The sequence below is a fragment of the Schistosoma mansoni genome, chromosome 1 (genome assembly GCF_000237925.1).
Source record: "Schistosoma mansoni strain Puerto Rico chromosome 1, complete genome".
Lineage (NCBI taxonomy): Eukaryota > Metazoa > Platyhelminthes > Trematoda > Strigeidida > Schistosomatidae > Schistosoma > Schistosoma mansoni.
The window spans coordinates 24,886,300-24,914,219 of record NC_031495.1 but is presented as its reverse complement, the minus strand read 5'-3'; the positions used below and the strand labels follow the sequence as shown (position 1 = coordinate 24,914,219).

Genomic DNA, 27,920 nt, shown 5'->3' with positions numbered 1-27,920 from the left:
TTGTTCTCTGAGCTGGATGGTTTGCACGACCAAACCATCCAGCTCAGAGAACAAACCAACATAAAAAAAATGATGTAATTTCATGATGGAAATTCTAACTTTAATTCCTAATTGTAACTTCTAGACACAACCCCTTGTCCAGTTCCTGACACTAATTCATAACCCTATTTAAATCTAGTAATCGGTTGGAGATTCTCAAGGTTACTTCGGTATCGCTCAAATCCCACCCATAAATTACAGTCTTGGCCTATTTCAAAACTACAATTGGCTTGGTGAGCAAGATATGCAAGTTTCTGCAAAAAATGTAAGATTTCCTCCGAATAGAATTTACGAAGTGACCAGAAATGTTAACACCCTCTAAATTATTTGATAAACATGAAGAATTAAGACACCCTAGACAATCTTCAACTGTCCTTTCTGACCCATTGGTAGGTAGTTCTCCAAGGTCTTTTGGATCCATAGTTACGGTTGACAGTGAAACAATTGCAGCTTTTTTTCTCTACCCCTAACGATATACTTTGAAGGTGTGACCATAATAATCCAGAAACTATTGATAAGTTTAAATATTATAAAAATACGTGCTCAGTATGTCCACAGACACACTTTTATCGCCCAAATATATAAATGTATAGCATGTTTAGAAATAAAATATCTTTGGTTAACAGCAAATGGGAACTAGATTCTATACAAGTGGTAGCATGATTACTAGAACCCATTCTTATTAACATGATAACCACTGACCAAATTGTTTGCTTTTATATTCACCTTAAAATAATAGTACTTAATTATATCATTTTTAAAATTAATAATACTATTAGGCGATAGTTTAAAGGAGTACAAAGGGGGAAGGTGTGAAAATTTGTTGATTAGAGAGCAGGCAAGTGTGAATTATAAGTTGAGATTACACTTGTTTCAATGTTATTTCATGATTATTACTATGTTCAATCTTATGCTGGATTCACTGATTAATCAACATTTTTCCAGTTAAATATTCTGGTATTATTGATTGATATAAAGACTGACTATTGGTGAGAAAATTTGAAATAAATCAGCACAAAAAGGTGATTTTCGTAATTTCATTTTATGATCCAATAATTATTTTGTCCCAATTTTTTCAGTGAACCGTCTTCACTGTTTACCATATTAATACCAATTTTTTAAACGAAAAAAAAACAGATTTAAGAAGGGTTATCAGTGAAATTGCATTTTTACATGACTTAACAATGTCTAATACGACAAACATTACGGCGGACGTTTCGACGTCAGTATACTTGTGGATACCATGTTCATTGTAAAGTTATAATCAGATAAGTTTATGATTATGGACGGAAAGTCTTCTTTAAGAATACTAAGCGTTAACCAGGTAATTTCCCTTCTCTGTTTAGTCCGAATAAGATAATCGAAATGTATGGACTTACTCAAATACAGAAAAGTAATAACTGTTTCAGACTTCATAAACTGTCTGAAAATAAAGTTCATACAAAAATGTTATTTGTTTATTTCATTTTAATTCAGCGTCCTTTCCCAACTAAATTCCAAAGTGATAGCACAAACTGGATTTCCAGAAATAATTCCAATGATTTTTAGGTACACCAGTATTTCCAAACTAAGTAATCAATTTTTTTCTACATGTTTAAATTGGGATATCTTCAATACTGTATATGTTGCTTTCGAATGTTTACTACTTACTAGTTTATCAGTAGGCAAACTTATTTATCTGAGTAGACTGAGTTTTATCAAGTACAAACTCAAAGTCGTTGAGCTGAAGATTAGTAAGGTAAAACATGTAAATATGAACAATAAATCATTACAATCTGTTGGTATAAAATCAGGATTATTTCATTGATATGACATCACTCTACATCAGCATTGGTTGTTTCAAAGGAAAAGTCAATTCATTTTGGACAAAATTGAGTATTTAGAAAAATTATGCATTTGTTTTTATCAAGGTTGGTTAGATCAAAAGAGTTGTATTAAAATAGTAGAAAGTTCTGATATCTGATGACTTTCTTTAGTAAACATTTAGTTAAAATAGTCATATGAAGAATAATTTATTTTAATGATAAGAGTAACACCATGTTAACTATATTGACCATATTTAACGATAGAGTGAATTTCACCAAATACTTTGTTCGTATTTGTTGCATATTATGATCATTTATATTACTATGTTCATTCTAGAAATACGAATGTGGGAAAAGAGAAAATTGATTCAAAACACATGCTTATAGGTTCAATCAACTACTTTTTGTCTTCATCATTTATGTGGTTGTGTGGTGCGTACTACTTGTACAGAAAAATATAAGTAGTATGTATCAGGAATTCAAAGTAGGATTTTAACGGACAAAAGAGGAAAATGGAAAGACATATACACAAGTACTGGTTATTATCTAAAAATAACAGGTAACTTAGTAACTTTTATCATGAATACAATTGACATTGTGACCACATTTGAAGCCAATATTATGTTCTTTAAGATCATGCTTTCGGAATTTCAATCCTTTTAATTGCAATCTGATTTTAAAAAAACTACATTGTTTCATTACTTTGAGACAGATTATTGCGTTATTAGGTTCTGAAAATAAGGTGCTAAGCAGAGGACAGGAATGTCTAGTTTCCCTACCAATAGGTTAACATAAGTAGTAGTTGAGTTGATGAATAACTAAGAATTTCCAAAACAGTTCAGATTAAGGGAGATAGAACTCGATAAGCACAAATGAACGTATTATATTTGGAATTAGAAGTTACTACGGAACAATGTACCGAGGAATCATTGTTGTGCACAGACATCACAGACATTCAGTCCATTGTCTCCTATCCTAGAGTACGGAAGAAACAAACTTATATGGGCATCCCTAATCTAAGACAATGAAAATATGTATTGAGAAAATTTCTGTCTGTCCATGAATTCCTAAGCTGATCAACTTCAAATAAATTGCCTAAAGATTGTAGGGCCAGTGAAATGTCACTGAGTCCTAGATATGTCATCCGGCAGTTGGGTCACTGAATATCGAACAGATCGTCGGTCCCCGTCAGGGTCAAAGGCAACCAACGCACATCAGTCGATCGTGTGCCATGGACTGGCGCATGCGGTGGTGGTCCCACTAAATTCTCCGTATTTATTCATACCAATATATCTACGTTATAATGTCCTTTGTGTTATTTGGTCTTCGAAGCAGCCATAGTACTTTGATATGTTGAAGGGGTAATACACGTTAGGTGCTGACCACGAGGTCTGACTTCAAAGTTATATGGTTTGTCACACCACTCCCGTGTAACTGGAGTAGGCCCCCAACCATTCGACATTGATCATCTACGTTGGTGATCTACACGATCTTAAAATTGTAGTGTAGTCCATTCATGACGTCAACAGTATGAAAACTCCATAGACGGTTAAGCATGTTTGTCTGTTTCAGTTTTGTACTACTAGAAATCTTATACTGACTGCTACAGTATGCATCCAGCTTTAATAAGAATATTCTGTTAAAATTTCAGCAGCTTGATGAGATTTCATCAGAATCATACACAAACACATCTTAAGAACGTGATAATATAAACTGTACTAAAAAGCAATCTAGGGTGTTTTTTTGACTGAAGCTGAAGACTTACGAAGTGCACTTGACTTCATCTAATCTTTGTCTTATAGAATATGGAACAAAATAAGGCCGCTTTCAATTAATATATTGCACTACTAAGATCCGTGGTTATCCACTAAAACTATTAACAGTAATTAAAGGTGGACGCTGAAATCGTCTGAGCTTGGATAAAAGGAGTTTGGGTTGTAGACCGTTCCTAACTCTTATATCAAGCAACGTTTTAAAAAAATTTCGCACTTTAAAGTACTACAAGCATCTTTTCTGCAATCATGAAAACATATGCTGAAAGAGCTTTTGTGGTTTAGGATAATATCAATATAAATTCTCCATACAATATGTAAAAGCGAGCTAGAATGTGTCGTCTTAGGGATGGTAGACAGATGATAACACACCTATAAACTAAGCATCCTTTTATTTTCCAAACTATGTGACCAAGCTCATCATTCATTTGTTGATCTAGGCTATGACTAAACTGAATATTGTCGAAACTGACACGAAGCTGACAGAAGCTTGGAAATATTTACAGTTGTTCGCTATTTAAAAAGGACAGCGGTATTGTTTCTTCTTGGGTTAAATTTACTGTTTCGGTCCTAAATGGGTTGGAGGCGAGACCCAACAAAGAAGGATTTTGAAGTTAGTACTCGGGAGTTTTGAGGAAAGAGACGTAATGCTGAGTGACACACAAATATTCGTAGTCAACCAGATTGGCCACTTGAGGATCGGATCAAGTGGAAGAAAGCTCTTACAAAGTTAAGAAATCGAAAGCTAAATGGCGAAACGAACCTTAAGATTAAGGGTTTTCAGATATTCAGGTCTTGCAAGCCAATGCTTCCGAGACCTGTATGGGTAGAACGTAGGATTCTCGAAACACCTTAAATGTGTGCTACACGAATGCCCGTAGTCTTCGATGAATTAAATCCCGATATAACTGTTGTCACAGACACTTGGCTTACTGTAGATATAGACTGTTCTCCCATAATCTCAGACTACATCTGTATCGGAAGTGATAGAGTTATAAGTCGCAAGGGAGGAGGCGTAATGTTATGTGTTAGGGAAAACTTTCACATACAATCGGTCATATTGGAGGCGCATGTTAGTGGTACATGTGAGGTAGTATATTGTACAATTAGATCTAGAAACGGGTTAGTAACTGTAGGAGGAATATATCGTAGTCCGTGTTGTCCTGCTGACGACTTTATCATTAGACACATCTGTTCTCAGAGTAAGACAGAATGTTGTCTCATCATTGGAGACTTCGACACACCACATATCAACTGGGTAGAATTCACAGTTTCAGGTGCGGGTTTCGAAAGCGAACTTCTATCAACAACTATTCAGTGTGCACTTGTACAATCTTTAGCAAAACCGGCACATATTGGCTTGGAACATGACACATCATTGCTGGACCTTGTCCTCACACACCACTGTGAAGATGTTGTCGACATTCAACACCTTCCCCTACTAGTGAATAGTGATCACCTTGTACTGACCTTTAAGCTCCGGACACATGGCATAGAATTTGCATCTGCCTCACCCCGTCCTAATATCTGGAGAGTTAATATCCCGGCAATCAGAGACTTTGCTATCTCGAGTGACTCGTCAGTCAATGCTGACTGATCGATCGAAGACGAATGGAATGAGTTCAAGGCTAAATTGGAGTCCGTAACACAACCGTTTATCCCATGGTCAACACGTAAGCTATCACATTGCCTTCCATGGATTAATGAGGAAACCCGGAAGTTGTTGAAGCGCAGGGAACCCTTCTGGGACTTATTCTTGTCAACAGGACAGACATCATTTAAGTGCAAATATAAAAAAATCCGGAATATATGCGAAAAGACTATAGCTAAACCCCATACCACCTACGAACGACAGTGGACATATGATAGCCGTACTTGTCTGAGGCGATTATTTTCGTACGTTAAGCGGTGAAAAAAACGTAGTGATGCTATTTATGTGTTACTGTTACACGAAAATTCAGATTTACTAGCTGAATCTGATCTAGCAAAAGCTGAGACTTTTCAAACTATTTTAGTGAAGTCTACTCTGCGTGCAGTGCTACAACTAATTGTCCGGATTACACAGAGGGACCAGCCATAGGATCTGTACGTATGACTGAGAAAGCTGTCCTCCCATTGGTAACTAGCCTCAGACCTTGTAAGATACCGGGCCCCGATGGGTTACATCGATGCCTGCTGTCGTCGCTTGCGGACATTATTTCAAGACCGCTCGCGACGCTCCCTTTCACTCGCTCAACTACCTGGAGACTGGAAAGCCGCTATAGTTAGTCCTATGTCTAAGGATGATCAGAGACGGATCGTATCTAACTGCCGACCTGTCAGCCTAACCAGCATAATCGTTAAGTTACTTGAAAAGATAATTCGAGTTAAGTTACTAAGTCACATGGATTCGTACAATCTGTCAACTCCCGAGCAGCATGTGTTTCGTAACAAGCGTTCATCCTTGAGTAACTTACTTGTTGCGATAGAGGATTGGACAGCATCCCTAGATAACGGCCTGTCTGTCGATGTGATATTCATAGATTTTAGCTAAGCGTTTATTAAGTTTTCATATAAGGGTCTTATGCAGAAGCTCTCGAGCTTCGGAATAACGGGTGCTATACAGGAATGGATAGGAAACTTCTTATGTGACTGCAGACAGAGTGTAACGTTATCTGAATGGAAGCCTGTCAAAAGTGGAGTTATCCCAATGTATCGTCTTAGGCCCCCTACTTTTCCTTCTCTACGTTAATGAATTACCGCGATCGTTTAGGTAGTTGACATTATTGTTTGCAAACAATGCCAAAATCTGGAGAACAATAAGAAGTGAGGCTGATCATTTTGATCTCCAAGCTGACGTAGACGAATTGGTTAGATCGTCTCAATGTTGGGGCTTAGAAGTTAGTTCTAGGAAAAGTGTGATCATGCACATCAGGCACGGTAATAGTTACCAGTATACAATTGATGGTACATCTCTTCCACGTGTTCACTAACATAAAGACTTAGGAATAATAAAAAGTCATGACTTAAAAACAACTACACACTGCAAAGCAGCTGATGTCAAAAGTTATCGAGCGTTGCAGTCACTTCGTCGAGCATTCAAATGCTTTGACGAGATGTTTGGAACTTTATATTCCACCTATGTAAGACCACACTTGAAGCACTGTATCCAAGCAGCTAGCTCATGTCTGATAAAGGATACTAACGAACTTGAGCGTGGTAAATGCGTGGGAACGAAATTAGTGAAGGGTCTAACTGAACTGCTTTACCTTGAGCATGTAAAACGCCTAAACCTCTTCCCCTTGTCGTATTGTAAGAAACGAGGGGACCTTTTACTAGCATTTGGTATCTTTAATTATGATTAAGGTGTTAATATTTTTTATCTTGTTGCTCCCTCCTGCACTGGTTATCTCCAAGGTCGCAGCACGAAGGTTCACACATTTCGATCGAATAAACTCAAAATGAGGTCCTGTTTTTCTCACCGAATGGTCAATGACTGGAACGCCTTACCCGAACAAGTGGTATCGGCTCCATCAGTAAATATTTTCAAGGAAAAGCTGGACCTTCACTGGAAAAAGAGTTGTCAGGATTAACAGAGATTTACCAACCTAATATCTATTTTGGTGAAGACCGAAGGTTGACTGCGGGATTCTGGAAATAACCTTGGCGCGTATCAAAGCTGAAGGTCACATGTCTTCATGTTCGGATGAGTTTGTTGATGCCCAGGACTTCTCTCCAGGTTCACCACCAGAATCCTCTACAGATTTTAAAGAGGCTGTAAGCTTTGACACATTCTCGGAAAATAATGGAGGAGAAGAGAAAACAATTGAAGACAAAAAACTAGAAGAAGAATCACTAACGGTTCAAGAAATTGAGGTTTGAATTTCATTGTTATAATATTTAGGTTAGGAACGAAGGGATATTGCAGTTGCCACAAAAGATAAGGGAAATGCTTTTTTTAAGTCTGGCTCTTTTAATGAGGCTTTAATGAAATACACGGAAGCTCTTGACCTTTGTCCGTTTAAATGTGGCGTTGAACGCTCTGTGATTTATGCCAATAGAGCTGCATGTCATATTAAACTGGTTAGTTATCTACATTTCTTTGTGCGTCTTCACCTTGTTCTTTTATAATCGAAATGAATCGCTGTATAGTTATTATAAGTTTTGCATCTTAATTACCAGAGTATGACTATAATTTGTCTTGTTCTTTTTGCAAAGGAATTTATCTTACATGTATCTTTTATGGTCATTATAAGTACTCAACCACATTTATTCTGTACAAATTTGAAGTAGTATTCGCTAAGTTACTCATACTAACATGATAAACTACGTTCCTTTTCATTCCATTCAAACTTACGAATGTGCTTTTTGTCTCACCAAATACCTAATCGTTCGTGATCAAAACCTGGATTGGTGTGATTATGACTAGCAATATATATACAAAATGCGTGAGTTCTTATAAAGCCTATGCTTTAAGTGCTAGTCTACATAATCAGCTTTAAGTCATATATACTACTCGTTCTCTTAAACCAAGTTAGTTGCTGTGGATTGGAACCAGATGTTCAAGAAGTTTCTGCCTTATCGGTGTAACCACCTTGTATGGGTTCCTCAAAGCAACAAATGTCAGCCTGTTTAGTCAGTAAATAACAGTTGCTGGTAAATAACTTGTGCGTAGATAATTATATTACGATATATCTATATCTAGTCAATCGACCTTGCCGGGTTATACGTAGGTGTTCCGTTTCCGGATCAAGGAATGCACAATACTAATTCATCGATGTGAGAACATCATTTTGTCTCTTGAAACCATAGTTTTTTAAGGACTCATATAAGAATTTGTCTTATTTGAGTGGTTATACAATTATAAATCTACGTAAACTGTTAATAGACAACGATTTTGTGGTTTTATACAAATAAGAAAAGATACTCATGGTTCGGTCATGTTCGCAGGTAGTTTTTTTGAGGGGAACATTTGTTGACTATAGGGATCCATGCAGGTGCCTTTTATCTTGTGCTTTCCTGAATTATCCTTTTCATAGAGTCCTATTTTATGTTCCAAAAACCTGCTATAGGTAACAAATTACCTCATTCCACAATCGTATTATAGGGTTGTTCACACTAACCCAACATTTTGTAGATAATATAAAACGATATTGGGATCAGGACAGCATATTGACCTGGTTGTATTGACCATGTTATCCTCAAATATGTACTGTATAGTTAACTCTAAAGCTAACCCGTTATTTTTGTTTTGGAACCGTCACGCCACATTGTGTGCTTTATAGAGTTTGTAAGGATATTTCATGTAGATCAGGAGGATTCTAAAACGTCACATAAGTCTGCTTTTCGCAGTTTGCTAAGAATTGATAGACCAAACATTTATTTCGAAGAAGCACGCACATAGAATAAGCGATTGATCTGTTTGCAGCTCTCATTCTGACAAAAAGTGTAAACGTTGGCTACATGGATATCTTTGTTCCATAAAAAGCTTAAATATAGTGAAAGTCCAAACCGGTTATTTAATCGTTTGAGGTATGTTAAGTAAAAAGCACGCAACTAATCCTGTAGAGTAAGTCAGGATAAATTAGACGAGTCATAAAACAGTTTCATGGTAGGGAAATTTTGTACGGTTTTGTTAGTACTTCATGAGTTCAAATGGGTTGAAATTTCAAAATTTTGGTCTCATCTGTTTGTTTCTAATAACTAGTTGAAGTAACTAATATTTGAACTTGTTTGTTAGCTTAGCTAAACTTCTTTCTTTAAAAAGTAGGATTCTCCCGAAGCAGCAATCTTGGACTGTAATGAATCATTGAATTTACAACCAGATTACGTCAAATGCTTGGAGCGACGTGCCACTTTGTTGGAAAGCAAGGACAGACTGTCAGACGCACTTGAAGACTATCAAAAAATTTTACGGTTAGACCCGGGTAATCAAAAAGCCCGTCATGCGTGTGCTGTAAGTTTTCTACTCATTCTAACGGTTTTTTCCACTGTTTTGTATTAGTTACGTTACTGTCTTCAATGTCTTTTTCAGGGAATTTAATTTAATTCGTAGCGTTTGGTAGTAACCTAGATATTTTGTGTTAGTGAGGATTAGAATTTCAAACTAACCAAAAGATGTATGTTCAACTGGAGGGTAACAGTTAACTTCACTCACTAAATGTTATTCGCGGGTTTTTCGAAAGTGACATAGTTCAATGTTCTAAATCCACCATTCCAAATGTTTTCTGAATGTGGGTTCGTGAGTGATAGCTACGATTAACGTGTTGCGAGCAAAACGTTTGTCTGCAAACAGTCAGTATGCTACTCAGAAGTCTATTCTGTATTATTTGGAGGCTGTAAAATCTGAGTAGACATGCTTTTATTGCAAATATTTATTCATGAGTATCGTCAAATTATTGTTGTAAAAGGTGGTTAGTTGGTTAAAGCGGCTACCAACTTACATCTACTAAGGTGGTTGGTTATACATTCTCTACAACCACCTACTTCAGCATTTTACGTAGAATGGTATCAAGAAGAGTTACAAAGTGCGTAAGGGTGACTAGACCAAGTAATGATATCACCTTACTAAGCCAACTAGTGTTAATCTTGCCTTTGTAGAAAAGCCTGAATTTTCTGACTAGAGTATGCAAGGTTTTCATAATCTGTTGACTTATAAACCTAAACTTGTAACTTGGACATAGTCACACAAACGTACGCACTCTTTGTCCTCTCCCTAGTCCTAAATATAACATAATCACATACTTTTTTCCTCAGTTTCATTAATTTCTTTTGACTGACCTAACGCTGTTTATTCCTGCAAAGCAAGTTTTACTTTCCTATAGTTCTTATCATGTTAAATCTGTTTATATTGTATTAATCTATATAAAAGAAACTCCATTATCTCGAATCATATTTGAAAATGACCCAAGTTGGGTGTTCATATTTCTGAGATTGGTTATCCCTCTACTGTTATAAACAGCAGAACCGATGGTATGTGTGTTATGAATTTAGCACTAAAACTGTCAGTTTTATGCAAGTGTCGAAGTTGAGAAACGCGATAGCACGCAAAATCAATGTCTTACATTTTTTGAAAGTTGTTTTGTGACTTCTTATAAGCTACTGGATATTATAAATAAATAATATATTTGTAATATCCCAATGGGTAGAAAAATTAGATTTTTTGACGTTTCGTGACTCAGTGTAAGCCACTTCTTATTATATTATTATTATATTATTTATTTATAACAATCTACCCAATGCTCAGTTTATTCAAAACTACTAGATATTAGCTTCCTTTTGGTTTATCACCGTTGTTGTACCCTTTATTATTCCATAATTACAGTTGGGTAAATGTGTCTCATCGTTTTGCATCCCGAATGTGTCAGTTATTCATCTTCCTAGATTTAGAAATAGTCGTGCCTTGTGACTATATAGCTCTGTTGTATAATTGTATAAGTTATGAATTAAAATTATTAGGAATTCATAACTATATATATATATATAAGGTATCGTTTGTCGTTTGCTTTCAGGAATAATGTAAGCTTCTACTGATCCACCTTAATGATCATTTGGTTGCACACTACAAAACACACTAAAAACAATATAGTAGAATACTTCTATAGTGTATTTTAAACTGTTAGCACATTCTTTCCGACGATTTAGTGTTTGTTCGTACGATAAATCGTTTATGCATAATTGGGATTTTAAAATATTTTCTAGGGTATATCTTATTGTTTGGGGTTATGTTGAATAGAAGATTGTCTGGTATTCTGAAAATTTCAATCGTCGGATCGCGATGGATCGTATGTTATGTTATTCCTAATCACGTTTATTTTATCTGGCACTTTTGTGCATTAGACCCATTTTCATGAAAAACAGAGAGCACAGTTGTGATCATGCAATCCTTTGTTCAATCTTCTTGATTGTCCTTTAGTTGAATAATTCTGACGAGGATATGATATATACGTCAAAATACCTGACTTTCTATCATTAGATTACAAAACAAAAGCCCTTACTTTGCTGTAGATAGTCCAGAATTACTATTACGGTACAAAAAGTGGTTTTAAATTGAGTACATAAACCTAAAATTGGGTATTATATTATTTTAGATTATGTTGATTACATTTTTGTTGTTACTGACTGTAAAAGTCGTTAAATAGTTTGATACTTGGTGATATATCACTTCTCACCAATATTTGATTTGTGTCGTTATGTTTATGTAGCAATAACAAACCAATACTTTGTTTGTTTTTGAAGCTGTTTTCATATATGTGCATTCTAATTACCAAATTGACCTCTTCATACTTCAATTTTAATGAACTTTGATTTTTCAGATGATATGTCATTATTCATTTGACTTTGTAGACGTAATCTCTATTTATGAGCACTAAATTTATTTTTATAGGAGTTCAAATGCTGTCATTTTCATAGAACACATTGGTGAAAAATTTATCTGTCTGTCTATGTGATATTATGAAGATAGATCGATTAGTTCGTTCCTGTTGCTTATTTGCTTAAGATTGAGAGCTGGAAGTAATATAAGTTTAATATTGCTTCTAAAACTGATAGATATGGCTAAAGAGTTATAGTTTGTATCGTATACTTAAGATAACTGAAAATTGATCCTGATTAATAGATTTTCTTTTTTCATAGGTTTTTATATTAAAGTCAATTAATTTTGGTTTTTTAAAATATTCTATTATGAGTCAATCAGCCACAACGTAGGACTAGGCACATGTATGTATCGGTCCAATTTGCCACATCTCATTAGCACAAAAAGATGTACACCAAATTCATAGAAGTAGTTACTTCAGTGGTAGTAATATGTAAAAGAAAGATTGTGTATAAAGATATAGTACAGGAAGAAAGAGTTAGTTCGTAGAAAGAAAGATATAAAGCAATTTTAATCTCACGGTTTCAGGGGGGACAAACAGTGTGCACACCTACGGCATTGTGAATGAAAGTGTCTATTGGTTTTGAATTTCACTTTCTTACAGTTGCTTGAGAGTTTGCGGAAAAACGTTTGGTTTATTAAAACCTTCTAAGGATCAATTAAAAAAATCAAAAACGCGAAAAGCGTTTTCGCTTGAGCTTTCACCGCTTAAACTCGCAGTTTCGAATTCCAATCATATAGCAAATAAAATAATTTTATATGTAAAAAGATTTACAAAGTTTTTTCAAATAAATAAAAGTGTTTAGTTTTGATACTTGTGTTAATACTAAACATCTCAAAATATTTCCATTTCTTCTCAAATATAAATAAATAAAAAGCTCATTAACAGGTTACAGACTAGTTATTACATCCTTTATTTGGTCTTTTTCTGTCTTTGGAGCTGTCATTATAGCATCTTACCCCAGTATGTTTATTTATTTATCTTCAGAGTTAGGTTATGTGTTATGTTATCTATTGGACAGCGTTCACAAAAGCTGTATCCAGAACATATTCCTTCATACCTTTTTTTCGAATCTCATTGACAGTGTTTCTTTTAGCACTGATAACTAATGATTAAAAATTGCATCAAAACAGCTTCTTTTCCAGTTTTTTTAGTCTGAAGCATAGATAAATATTTCTATCTTATTTTTTCTACGCTTTTTCTGGGATTAACCTGATTATATAGTGGTTCTTAATATTCTACCCCTAATCGGTGTAAATACTGTAATCAATATCTTCTACTCATATTTTTAATTAAAGTAATAAAATCAAACAATCATACAACTTTGATCTATATGTCGAACCAAATTCAATTTTCGATAATAGAGTGTTATCAGTAGCGTTTTTGAACGAGATATGGTTAGCATCATACTACATGCAAAAATACTGAATACCTTAAATTACTTTGTTGCACCTTAATGGATTCGTTATAGATGTTTTTAGTGTAGAAATGTATCTAGACACTAGGGCAGTAGCTAGTAACCGTAGGGTCTCCCGTTCAAAAACATTTCCATTTAATTCTTTTAGGTAGTCAGTTATTCTCAGTCCTCACAAAATGAGCCCAATAACCGTATAATTTCAATTTAAAAATACACTAAATACTGAAGTTCTCAAATATATATCATGTTAAAGTAAACAATTTTTTGTAAGCTGGAGAGATCAAAAGACTATAGTATCCAGTTTGATTCTTATCTGAAATCAGGTCTGTGTAAATGATTAGTTCACCTCAAACTTATATGAGTTTTATTGGTTTATACAAACTTTATGTAACAGATAGTAAATGTTTCTATTTATTTTGCAACCCATTCTTGTTTTGTGTATTTCTAGACCCTTCCGGAGCGTATCCGTATTCAAAATGAAAAAATGAAGGAGGAAATGTTTGGTCAATTGAAGCAGCTAGGTAATCTGATCTTAAAACCTTTTGGTCTGTCAACTGACAATTTCAAAGTACAAAAAAATCCTGAATCAGAAGGCTATTCCATAAATTTTGTTCAAAATGCTGCACCCTCACCTCAGTGAACACTTGTAAAAAAATACTCCCATGGCTTTGTTTGTTTTTAATCGGTATATTTCCACTTTTCACGAGATTTCAATACAGCAACTGTTGTGACATTTTGTTTCTGTATTATTTGTTCTTTATTCATTTTGTAATTCCATTTGTGAGGTGAATTAAGCGAAGTCACTCTACGTATGATTTTTTCAACAAATAAAGAAATTTTAAAAATGCATATTTGCTTACCATTTACGTATCAGTGTCCACTTTACACTTAGATTGTAATTCTCTATTCATTAAATTAGCTTTGTTTTTCCAGAAATAATATGATGAACACCAACTTAATAGTTTACTGCCGTACAAGCACAATTTGACGACGCATCAGAATTTCTTAGAATTGGACTGTTGTTATATTCCAGTAGATAGTCATTAGGTAGCTTAGAATGAATATTTTAGTTTTGCTAAACTGTCAGTGGACTGGATGGAGATAGATGAATAAATATACTGAGTAGTGATTTTGTTTGACCTGTATTCAAGTTCCAACTTAGTGCTCTGAGTATTTCATTTGTTTATTTAAACAGAAATATTGGCACAAGGGGGCACCATACAAGTCACTTGATTTACGTGTGGGCTGTGGTACTGCCTGGGTGCCTATACCGAAGCAGGTGGCTTTCTTAGGGGGCAACATCCGGGGCCTTCGACCTAAAGGTTTAATCCACAAGGCAGTGGAGCAACTTCAGCAGATGCAGTCCTAAGGTAACCGGTGACCAACAATAGGTTCATCCACCATTTGTTCCCTCAGCATCCTGGAGTTCATGTGCACCATTGGTTTGGAATCAGGGTTTCCCAATCACCTTGGTGAACCCTCCGTGTCCACCGACCCGGTTAAAGCGCCAAACATTGACTTTCCGTCCTCTCAATTTCGTAAACAGTAATGCCACGAGATGGCAGTGATTAGGACTTCCCTGATGGTGGCTGTATACGCGTGGCCATGTGAAGACTAAGTATAAACTAAAACAACATAAATGCAGTTCAGAAAGAAACATGGAAACGCAGTGAATGCGTAAGAAAAATAAAAACTACAATAAAATACAAATATTACCATCTCAAATGAAATCAGAAAGACTAACAAAATTTTCAACTAAAGAAACCAATAAGAACAAGTTGCAAATGTATGCGTGGAGGGATTTCCACATACAAAACCTTCGAAGTGGATCTTTCAGATATCACTTGGAGTGGGGATGACTTTGAAGACTGCATGTAACGGTTCGAAATCTCGTGCAGAACTAGAAAAGTTAATAAAAATGGTAAATTCACAGCTTGCCTCCTGACGTTCATCTGCAAATAAGCTCATAGCAGGCTAAAGAATCTGGCTTTTCCAGAGAAACTAATTTCATTTTCACATGAATCACTCAAGGAATCGCTACTTGTTCATGTTCAGTGTGCTAGCTTTGAATCCAGAGAGAGATCAAAGTTCCATAAAATAGTGTGACAAAATGATCGGAAAGTTAAAGACTTTACTCCACAAGAGCAATTCGGGAACCTAACTATAGATTCAATTTCTTGATCGGATGATTGACGGTATAAATATTCCAAAACCAAGAAGGGATTTTTTCTAGAGATCTAAGAGTTCAATCCAATAAATTAAAACACCATGTAATAACTGTGAGGCAGTTAATGAGCTTGATCTCCAGCCAGTGGAAATTTCCAGTACTTTACCTAGCTGTCACGGTGAGATATACACTTAGAGTCGTTAAGCTCGCATTTGTTAAAAAAGGATTTGTATTCTTGTGGAAATATTAAAGATAATTGGACAAAGAATCGTAAAGCGGTTTATATAGGTGGACACAGTTTTGGTAAATGCTTATCCTGTTGCGAAATTCACTCACATAATTCATGTGTATCTTGACATGCCAAATGCTTCAATTGTGGTAAAATTGGACACATCAAATCGGTCCGTAAAGCTGCTGTTCATTTTACCTCGAGTAATGAACTATTTAGTTCTGCTTTTATTAACTTAAATGTTTCTAACGATCATTCGTCTTTGTCCACGATTTCGGAGGGTAATTTCCATATTCAGAAGCTATTATATACCTCATTTGGTTCATTCCATGACTGTTTTGTTGACACAGGCAGTATGGAGTCATATTTCAGTCCAGAATTAAATGAAGCTTTGATAGCCGTTCATAACTCTGAAATTAAACTCCAGCCACAACAAACTTATTTTTCTCGCGTGGTATTTGTCGAGGAAGCTGAAGGGACTCGTATTCAAAAATAATCGGAGCAGCACAATGAGTACAGGAGTATCAAATGAAACTCGAAATCATTGTGAGGCAAAAGTTTCTAATGACTTAATTTCTTATCATATTTCCGATGCTATTTTACCAAATATAGGTTTTTCTAATAATTCACATGTTTTTGATGGAAATTCTGATAAAAATGAAGAAAATATATCAAATGAATTATATCATGATCGGAAATCTAATGCAAACTTGATCGATGTTGATTTTACTGATGGTCTATTATTATTTAATTAGATTCCTAATAAGTTTCTGGAAAATGCTTCGGAAGTATATCAAATGTTATTTATCCTCATTATGCATTTATTTCTGGTGAAAAGCCTGATAAGTGTTGAAAATGCCGCAGGTATTTTGTAGTTTGACTACACTTTAACCAGTAACAACTTCTATAATTTAATGCTGGTCACCTAGTGAAATCAAAAATCAAAAGCGACGAGGTTCGAAGATATATTTGATAGATTATCAATGTATCGAGAAGTGACTGATATGAACTGGCTAGCGATTGCAGGAGAAGTTGAGCACGGCGTTCCCACTCGTGATCTGGTACGGATGCATGACCGAGGGTCTTCAGCTAGGTGAGTTTGTAACAGCTCAGGTTGGTTGGTTAAGAGTTGACCCCAAACAACCAAGCATATGCTAAAACAGTATTGTTCGAGTATTCATTCACTTCCTTACTTTTTGTAAGCGTTATATTCCCTATTATCTTATATTGAATGTTGAGAGCCTTTGTTTGTCTGAACAGATAATCCCACGCTCCACTGTGACTGTGCGAAGATCGAAATAAAGACCTATTCACTACTTCTCTGGTTTCTTCTATCAATAGCACGAGGGTTACCTTAAGGCACGAAAGTGGTGAGCCCTTTTTGAACACAAATTTAACCTCATTTCTGTTATTAATTTTTTTTTTACTTAATCGTAAAAGTAGAGCTGATTATCCGTAAACTAAGTTCAGTATGTAACTAGTTTATTCCGTATTATCTTAAGTTATTCGTGTTATAGTAACCATTTTTCGTGCTAACTTTATTGCTATATTTGTCACATACCTCATGTCAGACTCAATAGAAACCCATAATCTGGAGGATTTGTCACCAGTGGAGATAGACACTGTTATGACTACGAAATCCCGACTTCCAGAATTTGATCGTAGTGATCCTGAGTTGTGGTTTGCTCAACTAGAGCATTATTTCACGAGACACAATATCAAATCTGAAGGGATTCGCTATAGAGACTTGTGTTCTATCCTTCCTCCTTCAGTCGCCAAAGAAGTCTGTGACTTGATTTTAGATCCACCATCACCACAACCATACACCATCTTAAGACGAGAGATAATGAACCGTTTATCATTATCAGATAGTCAAAGAATCCAAAGACTTTTTCAAGGTGAAACACTAGGTGATCGGTCGCCGTCACAGTTTTTGCGTCACCTCCAAGTGTTAATGGGTGATAACACAGTGGGTGAAGCAGTCCCAAAACAAGGATGGATACAAGCTCTCCCATGCTACGTCCAACACTGTTTGGATGCACAAGATCCTGAAACCTCATTATCTCATTTAGCGCGTATAGCCGATAGAATAATGGAGAGAGGTCCTCCAACTGGACCAGGCACAATAAATCACACACAAAAAGTAGAATCAGCAAAAGACCCCGTCATAGAAGGACTCATTGCGAGTGTTAAGAGTCTCACTAAGGCTGTCACCAGAATGCAAATGGGTCATAGAAACAGGAGCAGGTCACCACAACGACCACGATCCAAGTCACAAATGTCCAGACAACCTGGGCAGTTTTGTTGGTACCACTGGAAGTTTGGTGTCAACTCAACCAAGTGCATGCAACCATGCGCCTGGCCTAAGCATAATTCTAAGACAGCGGGAAACGAGTAACCCCTCCCCAGGTCGCGACGACTGAGGAGGGGCGCCTAAACAGTCGCTTGTTTTATGTTAGAGACAGAAACTCTGGCTTGAATTTCTTGGTGGATACTGGCGCTGCTCTTAGCATCATCCCTCAAAATAAAACTGAGATTAGTCGAGAAACATCATCAATTACACTTCAAGCTGCAAATAAAACTAAAATTGCGACATTTGGGCAGAAAAACTTAACCCTAGATTTGGGGTTGAGGAGGCAATTCCCTTAGGTTTTCACGGTAGCCGACTTAGATCTGGCAATACTGGGGATGGACTTTCTAGAGAGATACGAATTTCTAGTTGACACCAAGAAACGGCGATTAACACTAAAAGAAACTTCGTATTACACAAAAGGCAAAGAAAGTCACATCAGCTCTCTTAACTTGATTCAAACCCCTCCAGTAACAACAGCGAAATTCCAAGATATACTCGCGGAATTTCCAAACTTAACTAAACCAAACCCACAGCCTTCTAAAGACAAACTAAAAGTAAGTCACACTATCAAAACCGAAGGTGCACCGGTTTTTGCAAAACCCAGGAGACTAGCACCAGACAAGCTCAAAATCGCTAGGGCCGAGTTTGATTATATGCTACAACTGGGTATTATCCGTCCCTCTGATAGTCAATGGGCATCCCCTTTGCATATGGTCCCAACGAAGAATGAAGGTGACTGGCGACCGTGCGGGGATTACAGAGCCCTCAACCGTCAAACCGTACCAGATAGGTACCCAATACCGCATATCCAAGATTTCACAAACGGTTTACAGGGTATGAACATATTCACTAAAATTGACTTAGTCAGGGCATATCACAATATCCCAGTGGCTGATGAAGATATCCCCAAGACAGCTATTACAACACCCTTTGGCTTATTCGAGTTTGTACGCATGCCATTCGGCCTGAGAAATGCGGCACAGACATTTCAAAGATTCATAGACAATCTACTTCGAGATATGCCATTTGCGCAGGGGTATATAGACGACTTGTTAATTGCCAGCCCCGATTTGCAATCACACGAACAGCATGTAAAAACAGTGTTAAAAGACTGGATGAACATGGAATAAACATACATCAAAGTGTGTTTTCGGTGTTCAAGCTTTAGAATTTCTCGGTCACACAATAAGCCCAGAAGGGATTAGACCGATCAAAAAAGAAGTAGACACCATTAAACAATACCCCATACCTAGTTCTCTAACACAACTGAGAAGTTTTCTAGGTCTAATTAACTTTTATCGCAGATTCATACCAGGTTGTGCACAATTAATGCAACCTTTGACAGATTCACTAAAAGGAAAACCAAAAGAATTCAAACTGTCTTCTGACGCTGTCGAAGCTATTAAACAGCTTAAAGATAAATTAGCTCAAGCAACTACGTTGATGTATCCGAATTCTCTTTCCCCACTTGCTTTGATGGTGGATGCTTCAGATAAAGCAGTAGGCGGTACCCTTAACCAACTGGTTAAAAACGCCTGGAAACCAATTGCTTTCTTCTCAAAAAGACTCGCTCCAGCAGAGACAAGGTATTCTACCTTCGGGCGAGAACTTCTTGCAATCTACCTAACCATTAAACACTTCCGACACATGTTAGAAGGCAGGGAATTTATAGTCTTTACGGATCACAAACCACTAACGAATGCACTAAAAGCGAGAGCTGATAAATACTCACCTCGAGAAGTCCGACACCTTGACTATATATCACAGTTCACAAGCGATATCCGACATGTCAAAGGTCAGGACAATCAGGCGGCAGATGCTTTATCTAGGCTAGAAATAAACATGTTACAGCAGTCTACAGTAAACTTCGAGACGTTGAGAAACGAACAAGAGCAGGATCTAGAATTACAAAACCTGCTTAAAACAAACAATTCAAGTCTTAATTTAAAACAGTTCCCATCACCTGTCGATGGTATTCTAATCTACTGTGACACGACTAAGGCAATGCCGCGACCTTTCGTTCCCAAAAGTATGCGAAAGTTGATATATAATAACTTTCATTCTTTGTCTCATCCTGGCGCAAAAGCTTCAACAAAACTAATCAATGCCAGATATATATGGCCGGATTTACAGAAGGATGTACACAAATGGGTTAGAGTGTTCAGCATGTCAACAATCAAAAATAAATCGTCACACAAATTCACCCATAGGTGTTTTCTCGCAACCAGATGCACGTTTTGCCCATGTGCATATCGACTTGGTAGGTCCTTTACCACGTTCAAACGGTTTTAATTATCTTTTTACATGCATAGATCGATTTACCAGATTCCCTATAGCCATCCCGATAGCGGACATCACAGCGGAAACAGTAGCCAAAGTTTTCATGCAGAACTGGGTAACCATTTTTGGTACACCCATAACAATAACGACGGATAGAGGAGCGCAATTCGAATCCGAACTATTTAATAACTTGGCTAAACTTCTAGGCTCCAATAGGATACGCTGCACTGCATATCATCCTCAGGCTAATGGGATGGTAGAACGTTTTCACCGTCAGCTAAAAACCGCCCTTATATCTCACTCAAACCCCAATCAGTGGACAGAATTCCTACCGTTAGTTATGTTGGGAATACGAACGTCTGTCAAAACTGACGCACAGTGTTCAGCTGCGGAACTGGTTTTCGGAACAACTCTGAGACTACCAGGTGAATTTATTAACCCTAATACTAACAGTCAAAAACTTAATTTAGAAAATTATGTAGATCAACTACGGGACCACATGTCTAAACTTAAGCCGATTAATACTCGTGAACAATCGCGCGCCGTATATATACCTAAAGACCTAAGCAATTGCACGCACGTCTGGATAAGATGTGACAAAATAAAAGCACCACTCAGTCCTCCATTTGAAGGTCCTTTCAAAGTCGTCTCAAGAAAATCTAAATATTTCGTGATAGAAAAACATGGAAACATCGACACAGTAAGTATTGATAGGCTAAAGCCGGCTTATCTAGATCATGAACCACCATACGTGTTGTTAGATCGTTTAACTGACAAATCCATTACGGAATCGAAATGTAAAGATGATAAATCTTTACAAATGACTAAAACGGTTCGCTGGGCACATCCGATTAGTCAGTCAAGGATGTTGACAGTTTCGGCTGCAGGATAAAATCTAACCACGTAGCTAATCAGACCCTGCATCTACTTAAAAATAATTTTTTTTCCTCATTCCGCCTCACATACAACTCCCCAGACCTTTTACCTTTGATATATAAGTGTTATGTTAAATATTTTTTTTTGATACTGGACACATAAGCTAGGTATTCCGAAACGATGGCTGAGGATTTTAATCAAACTCATACAACTAACACTGGCAAATACAACGAATTCAAAAAGCAACCCAGGCGAGTTTTATAATTTCTTTTTCTGGTTAATTAACTATGTTGGTTGTACTTCTTATATATCTGTATACATTTTTCACGTAGACTGGCTATACATATATACCATATGAACTAATTCTAAAACTTTTCGGTCGAAGATATGTTTATTTTTTTTTAGACAAAACATTTTGGATTAAACCATGGTCAAGTACTTATTAAAGTTCTCATCATTTTTTTTCTATAGTATTATTATTAATACAAAGAACTTGTACTGTTCCAATATGGCACTTTGACATATCAATCCGTCCTCTTGTTATTTTTCTCTCATATCTGAGCAACTTACGGCCAACAAACGTCGTATTGAAGGGGGTTTTGGTGAACAAAAACGCAGGCCCCACGCACTCGAACCTCTGCCCTCCTGAATGCTGGACCGTGTGCCTAGCCATTAGACCACATCAAACCACGGGGGAATGACTGCAATTTTTCCTTTTATCGACTAATCATTCATAATACTAATGAGTAATAGGACTTACACACTTCTGAGGTGCAAACCAATTCGTTACTTGGATGAATTGACGAAATATTGCTTCAATATATCATGCATACCTAAATCAAACCAGAAAAGGGTATTTGACACAACTGTACTTGATCCGCATACTCCACACAATTTTTTTTGCTTCTTAATCGTATATTCGTTTCCGTTTTGTGGACTACTCTGATGCACCCTTGGTTACGCACCTAGTTGTAAAAGGCGGTCATCACCGGCTCAAGGTCATGCATTTGATCGATTTTGTTAAAGAGTCCAACTTCTAGCAAGTTCACCCTTTTACATATATGCATTACAAAAGAGTATTTTTTTTGTTGTTTTCGTGGTTCTTCGTGCACAAGATATCTACACTATGTCTATTTCCTTCTAGAATACCAATCCGTTCTGGAGGTCAAGCACTTACATGAACCGAACAATTATCAATTGCATTTATGTATTTCCATTTCGTATCTTATTGTTTTATGCAGGCAGTGGAGCAGTTCTTCAGGTTTGCTTGATTTTCACCATTACCTTTGAAGTAGACTCTTCTTTACTTTTTACTTGAGGGCGACTCAAGAGGCAGGTGAGTAAACACCTGATAGCCGGTCTGAGCATGGAAAAATCGTACCTCACTAACATGGCGTTGGGTAGCCCGCTCGCGGCACTTCCTCAGATATTCTTATTTCACATTCTCACACTTTCTCTTGAAAGCACGCAGCAAACCGTCAGCGATAGTTGTAGAAAAGATCACATGCTACAAAATAAGATGACAAGCTAGTAAATGAAGAGACATCCATGGACTATCGTTGAAAGCGTTAGTCGTAACTGATTGTAAGTCAAATAGTGAGCGAGTTGATAATTTCGCCTTGGGATGAGAAATAGAACTAGGGTGTTTTCGATAGATAGGTTAATCGAACCGACGTTCATACGGAAGTCGATTCTAGGGGGAAGCTAATGTAACAGCTCGGGTTGGTTGGTTAAGAGTTGACCCCAAACAACCAAGCATATGCTAAAACAGTATTGTTCGAGTATTCATTCACTTCCTTACTTTTTGTAAGCGTTATATTCCCTATTATCTTATATTGAATGTTGAGAGCCTTTGTTTGTCTGAACAGATAATCCCACGCTCCACTGTGACTGTGCGAAGATCGAAATAAAGACCTATTCACTACTTCTCTGGTTTCTTCTATCAATAGCACGAGGGTTACCTTAAGGCACGAAAAGTTCATTAAAAGTAATGTGGTCAAAATCAAATGTCGAAGACATATAGAAATATTTATTTTGGGGATTTATTTACTGCTGCAGTGTGGAGCAGAATTCCAAAGTGAATTCAAGCGTAATTACAGTTCATATGGTATCGTGTCAGATGTGGTTAATCCTCCCCATGAAGTCACTTCTAGAAGATCCAATAGTCAATGTGAGAAATATGTTTTAGATAAAGCCATATTATTTGTAACTTGCGGATATGAAGATCCCACGCTATTTCATGGGAATGGATAGTGTTGGGAAATCTATGGTTCGGACTCTGGATATTATTGATTAAGCACACACAACCGACATGTTGATCAAATACTATTCCAGGAACCAAGTGAGTCTGTCCCAGTTTTAGTTGATAGTTCCAATACTAATGAGTACATTCTAGACCACTCCGAGCTTACATCCAATTCGAAGTCGAACAGATACACGATAAGCCCAAAAAGTACAATCGATCACAGAAATTTTTACTTTTTATAGGTGTCACTATCAAGCCTTGATTTGATAATTTTGAATAAATTGAGCATTGAGTAGATTGTTATAAATAAATTAATATATTTGTAATATCCCAGTGAGATTTTGATGCTTCACCTAGAGATCTGTTGGCTGTTTGTGCTAAGCGCAATGGAGTGATGAGAATTTAGCTCGTTAAACGTAAAACTCAGGATGACTCACTCTTTTTTAAAAGTCAAACAATCCCTTATGATCTTGAAGAAGCAGTACATAAGATTTGTGTGAGAAACGTATTATTGAGCCTATCCAGTCTTTAGCATGGTATACACTTATTGTTACGCCCTTCAAGTTGGGTGGCAAGACACCTAGAATAAGTGGTGACTAAATATTAACAATGAACTCCCGTTTGTCGAAGCAAATGTGAACGATATTGGAAGCTGTAGATATTCTAAATCGACTTCATGGTTTCAACGTGTTCCCGAATGTTGACTTAAAAAAATGTTTATCTTCGGATCCTTTTAGATCAATCTTCATTTGTTTCGATAACAAATAAAACTTCTTTTGGCCTGTTCAATTAAAAGTTCCATATGTTGTAAGTTATTCTCAAGCCGTATTTCAGGATGTGATAAATAACGACATCAGTGATCTCGAAGTTCTTAAAGTCTATCAAAATGATCTCATTGTTTATGGCTCTGATAAGGTGGTTCATGACTACAGACTTATTGCTTAATCGCGTCGTTTAATTGGGAAGAATATTTCAATGAATGTCAGTAAGTGTTCAATTTGCGTATCTAGTTTTGAATGTTCTGGGTACTTAGTTGATGGTTATGGTTTTAGACCAGATATGAAATGACCATCTCTACCGGCAAATGCACCGTCTCGTTAAAATCTTGCACATCTACGTTCACTAGTGGGTACTCTTCAATACTATTTCCGTTTTATTCCTAATTTTTCTTGTCATGCTAATTGTTTATTTAATATTTTGATATCCAATTCATTTAAGTGGGCTAAGGAACAAGAGTCATATTTAAATTTCTTCAGGGCAATGATGTTCTTTGAACTTACTCCCCCAATCTACATTCTGTATTTATTGCTGATGGATCACCCGCGAGTATTGGTGCAGTTTTGGAGCAGAAACGTAGATCAGCAATCTGTGTTTCACACAAACGGTTGGTGAACAAGGTTATTCACATACTCAGTAAGAAGCATTAGCTGTGTTTTGGGCCGTCGAATAACTTTGTAGTAGCATTGGTTCTAACCATAAAATCCCCAAAGCTCACCTTGAGACAACTGAGAAAATAGATATTCGACATCTAACACGGAAAAAAGGAAAATACCAGTGAACGCGGAAGCATTCATTTGAGAACCAGTCGGATAGAATGGCTCTGCCTCGCAGTCGTGGTCATTCTTGTGTGACTTATCTCTCCCACTCATATTAAATATATAGTTCTATCTTCAGCCTAAGTGTGTCATTTAGAAGCGCTAGTCACCATATTGCTGATGAACTTGACAAGGCGAGTGAGTGATGGGACTTCCACGTAAAATCTTATAGATTAGGCAGTCATATCATGTTATATCCACAGGGCAAGGTTAAGGTCTATTATTATAATGGTACTAATGACGAACTACGTGATAATTCTACAACTTCATAAATATTCATTGTGTAAGAAATTCACTAATTTTACAGGACATCAAGCTTTAAAGTTCATTTATCATCCTTAAAAATCCTTAGTACGTTCCTGAACTGGTATGGTTCGAAGATGGAGTCTGTTTGAGTGCCTATGATTGCGATTCAACACAGGAGTGCCAAACAAATTCAACATGTCGACCACATTTCTCGACATTCATTAATACTATAGACTGTTTGTTAGTGCAAACTTTACAGGTGAGATGTCCAGATCTCATTGGGGAAACTCGTAGATACTTTGGCTGTATAATTATTGTCACACGAGAAGGTTGAAATGCTAATCTGTAACGTAGATTTCCTGTCCATTTCTCGGGGCACGATGACTTATACAGTACTTCTGATGATATATTGTATTGAAATGATAATGTTGTTATTTCTTCTTTAGGTGAATTTGTTCTTGAAGATCTTCATTTTGAACATTAGAATAGAGAGAACAAGAATCCCTTGGCAAGACCCAGATGTTGGTGGCCTAATATAAGTCATATTCCATCTGCTTATTGACACTTGAGAGTGTTGCATATGCTATGCACTATGTGTTCTATGAATTACAATGGACTTGTTTTTACTTAATCTCTTTTTGATGTTGTCATGATGATTATTATGGTCTCTTTCTCAGCCACTGGTATACGCTTGTTGCCATTGATGCTTTTTCCAAGTGACCTGAAAAATTTTTCACAACTTCACCAAATTCTGACTTCATTATCCAAGCTCTGAGAAAAGTGTTCGGTCAAGAAGCAGTTCCTATGGAATTGGCGACTGAAAGTCGCTGTCATTTTGCTATAGACACAGTTACTACCTAGCTGAGTCATGTAGGGTGCAGACATTCAACCACTGTTCCCAAGTACCTTGTTCTAATGGTCAGGCAGAAAATTTCGTCAGAATACTCGAGTGTCCAACGTGTGGGAACTAAGTTATGGACGACTGTTTTCAAACTTTCGTACAATGAACGATTAAAACTCCTGAACTCGTTCCTTTTACCTTTCTTGTTATCAAAGGCTATGCTTCCTAATATTGACAATCTAGATATTTACAAACTGTTTGTGTGTTACATGTCTTGTCTTTCTTCTCTCTCCAAAACTAATAATTTCCAAGGCAATAGGCTCAAAAACCAAGTGAATTCACTGATGGATTTATTTTTTTCAGGAAAGGCTGGATCTTCACTAGAAAAAAGTTGTCAAGATTTAGTGGGGAGACCGACCTACAATAACTGATAACTGAACTAGGTCATTATTGAAGTGGCGGTGTATGTGCCTTGTGCGTTACTATCTTCTGAGGTTATTGATATTTGTGTCTACCTTCTATTTACCAGTATATGTTATGTAACCTTTTAAGGGCTAAATTTTTTTGGAATTCGTTTGTACTCTACTGTCAATTTTAAAACAACTGAATGAATTTTGTTAATGCTCAAACTACATACGTGTGTGTTACTATTGTATAACGTTAACAGATGGCTTAGATCAAGAGCTTTTTCTAGGGCGCCTCAGCGATGAAATTGATGAGGCTACTATAAACAAATTGAACCGTGGAGATATTTTCTTATATAATTTTGAAGTTCAGATAGCTAATTCGTTGTCCCTAACTTTAAAGTTGGGGATAAGAAGTTTAATATGAAACCTCACGTATAAAAATATAGTTATCGTACTTGAAGATACAACCAAGTTATTGTGATTGACATATAGAGGGCTGGTTCCCAAATATCCGGATCATAGAGAGATCTTGGGGTTTCCCCTCAAGTCATGAAAATTCGTAGTTTTCCACAACGTATAGGGAAATTTTGGAAAAAACCCGAAATTCTTCTAAAATTCTGGAGATTTTCCCCCGAAACCTAAAATCTCGGTGTTGTCATCGCATTTCCTTCAAAATTCCTCAAAACTGATAAAATTTTCCCCAAAATCGGTAAATTAGGTTGTGTCCTATTTTACAGTGGTGTACGGTGTTCGGATGAGAAAGTTTTTGTTAATCCGGGACAAATGTATTCACAAAATGTGAAGTCAGTTGCAACGAATTTTATTCGAAAAATTGAATGTATTGAAAGCAATATGTGAAATTGTGGCCTATAACCACTGTCTTTGTGATGAACCTGTACTAACCTTTTGATTTATTTGGGCTGTTTTGATGTTTGTGTACGGCTCCAGGCTTTTGGTAACGTCCAGTGGCGGTAATCTAGCCTTATAGGTGCACTAATGTGTGTCGCTTCCAATCTTAACTTATCACAAAACGTATTTTAATACAACTAAAAGGTGATTACTTCCAAATTGTTTTTCTTTTTTACGTACAGTGACCCAGAATATAATAATTTCAACGTTTATTCAACGTATATATTCATCGCAATTTGATTTTACATATTTTGATTTTGGATTGTCGATATCCCGTTGTTAGCTCACTTATTTCAGTCTGTTGGGAGTTATCGCACCGATAATCAATATGACAGTTGTTCGACGAGACAATTTAAGTGACTGTACGCTGAAAGAAAAGCTGGAC

The 27,920-nt window shown here is 36.5% G+C and overlaps 2 protein-coding genes across 2 annotated transcripts; both read left to right on the top strand.

Annotated features, from left to right (window-relative positions):
* Positions 1-7,273: 7,273 nt before the first annotated feature.
* Smp_072970 (putative tetratricopeptide protein) lies at positions 7,274-14,235 on the top strand. Its single transcript, XM_018793788.1, has 4 exons — positions 7,274-7,471; positions 7,505-7,678; positions 9,366-9,551; positions 13,836-14,235. Exons 1-4 carry the CDS (start codon positions 7,286-7,288, stop codon positions 14,025-14,027), a joined length of 738 nt encoding a protein of 245 aa, XP_018648265.1. The 5' UTR covers positions 7,274-7,285; the 3' UTR covers positions 14,028-14,235.
* Positions 14,236-17,347: 3,112 nt separating this feature from the next.
* Positions 17,348-18,181, top strand: Smp_161690 (hypothetical protein; the record flags this gene model as incomplete). The annotated part of the gene is made up of 1 exon (XM_018793786.1): positions 17,348-18,181. One exon carries the CDS (start codon positions 17,348-17,350, stop codon positions 18,179-18,181), a length of 834 nt encoding a protein of 277 aa, XP_018648264.1.
* Between the last annotated feature and the right edge of the window lie 9,739 nt (positions 18,182-27,920).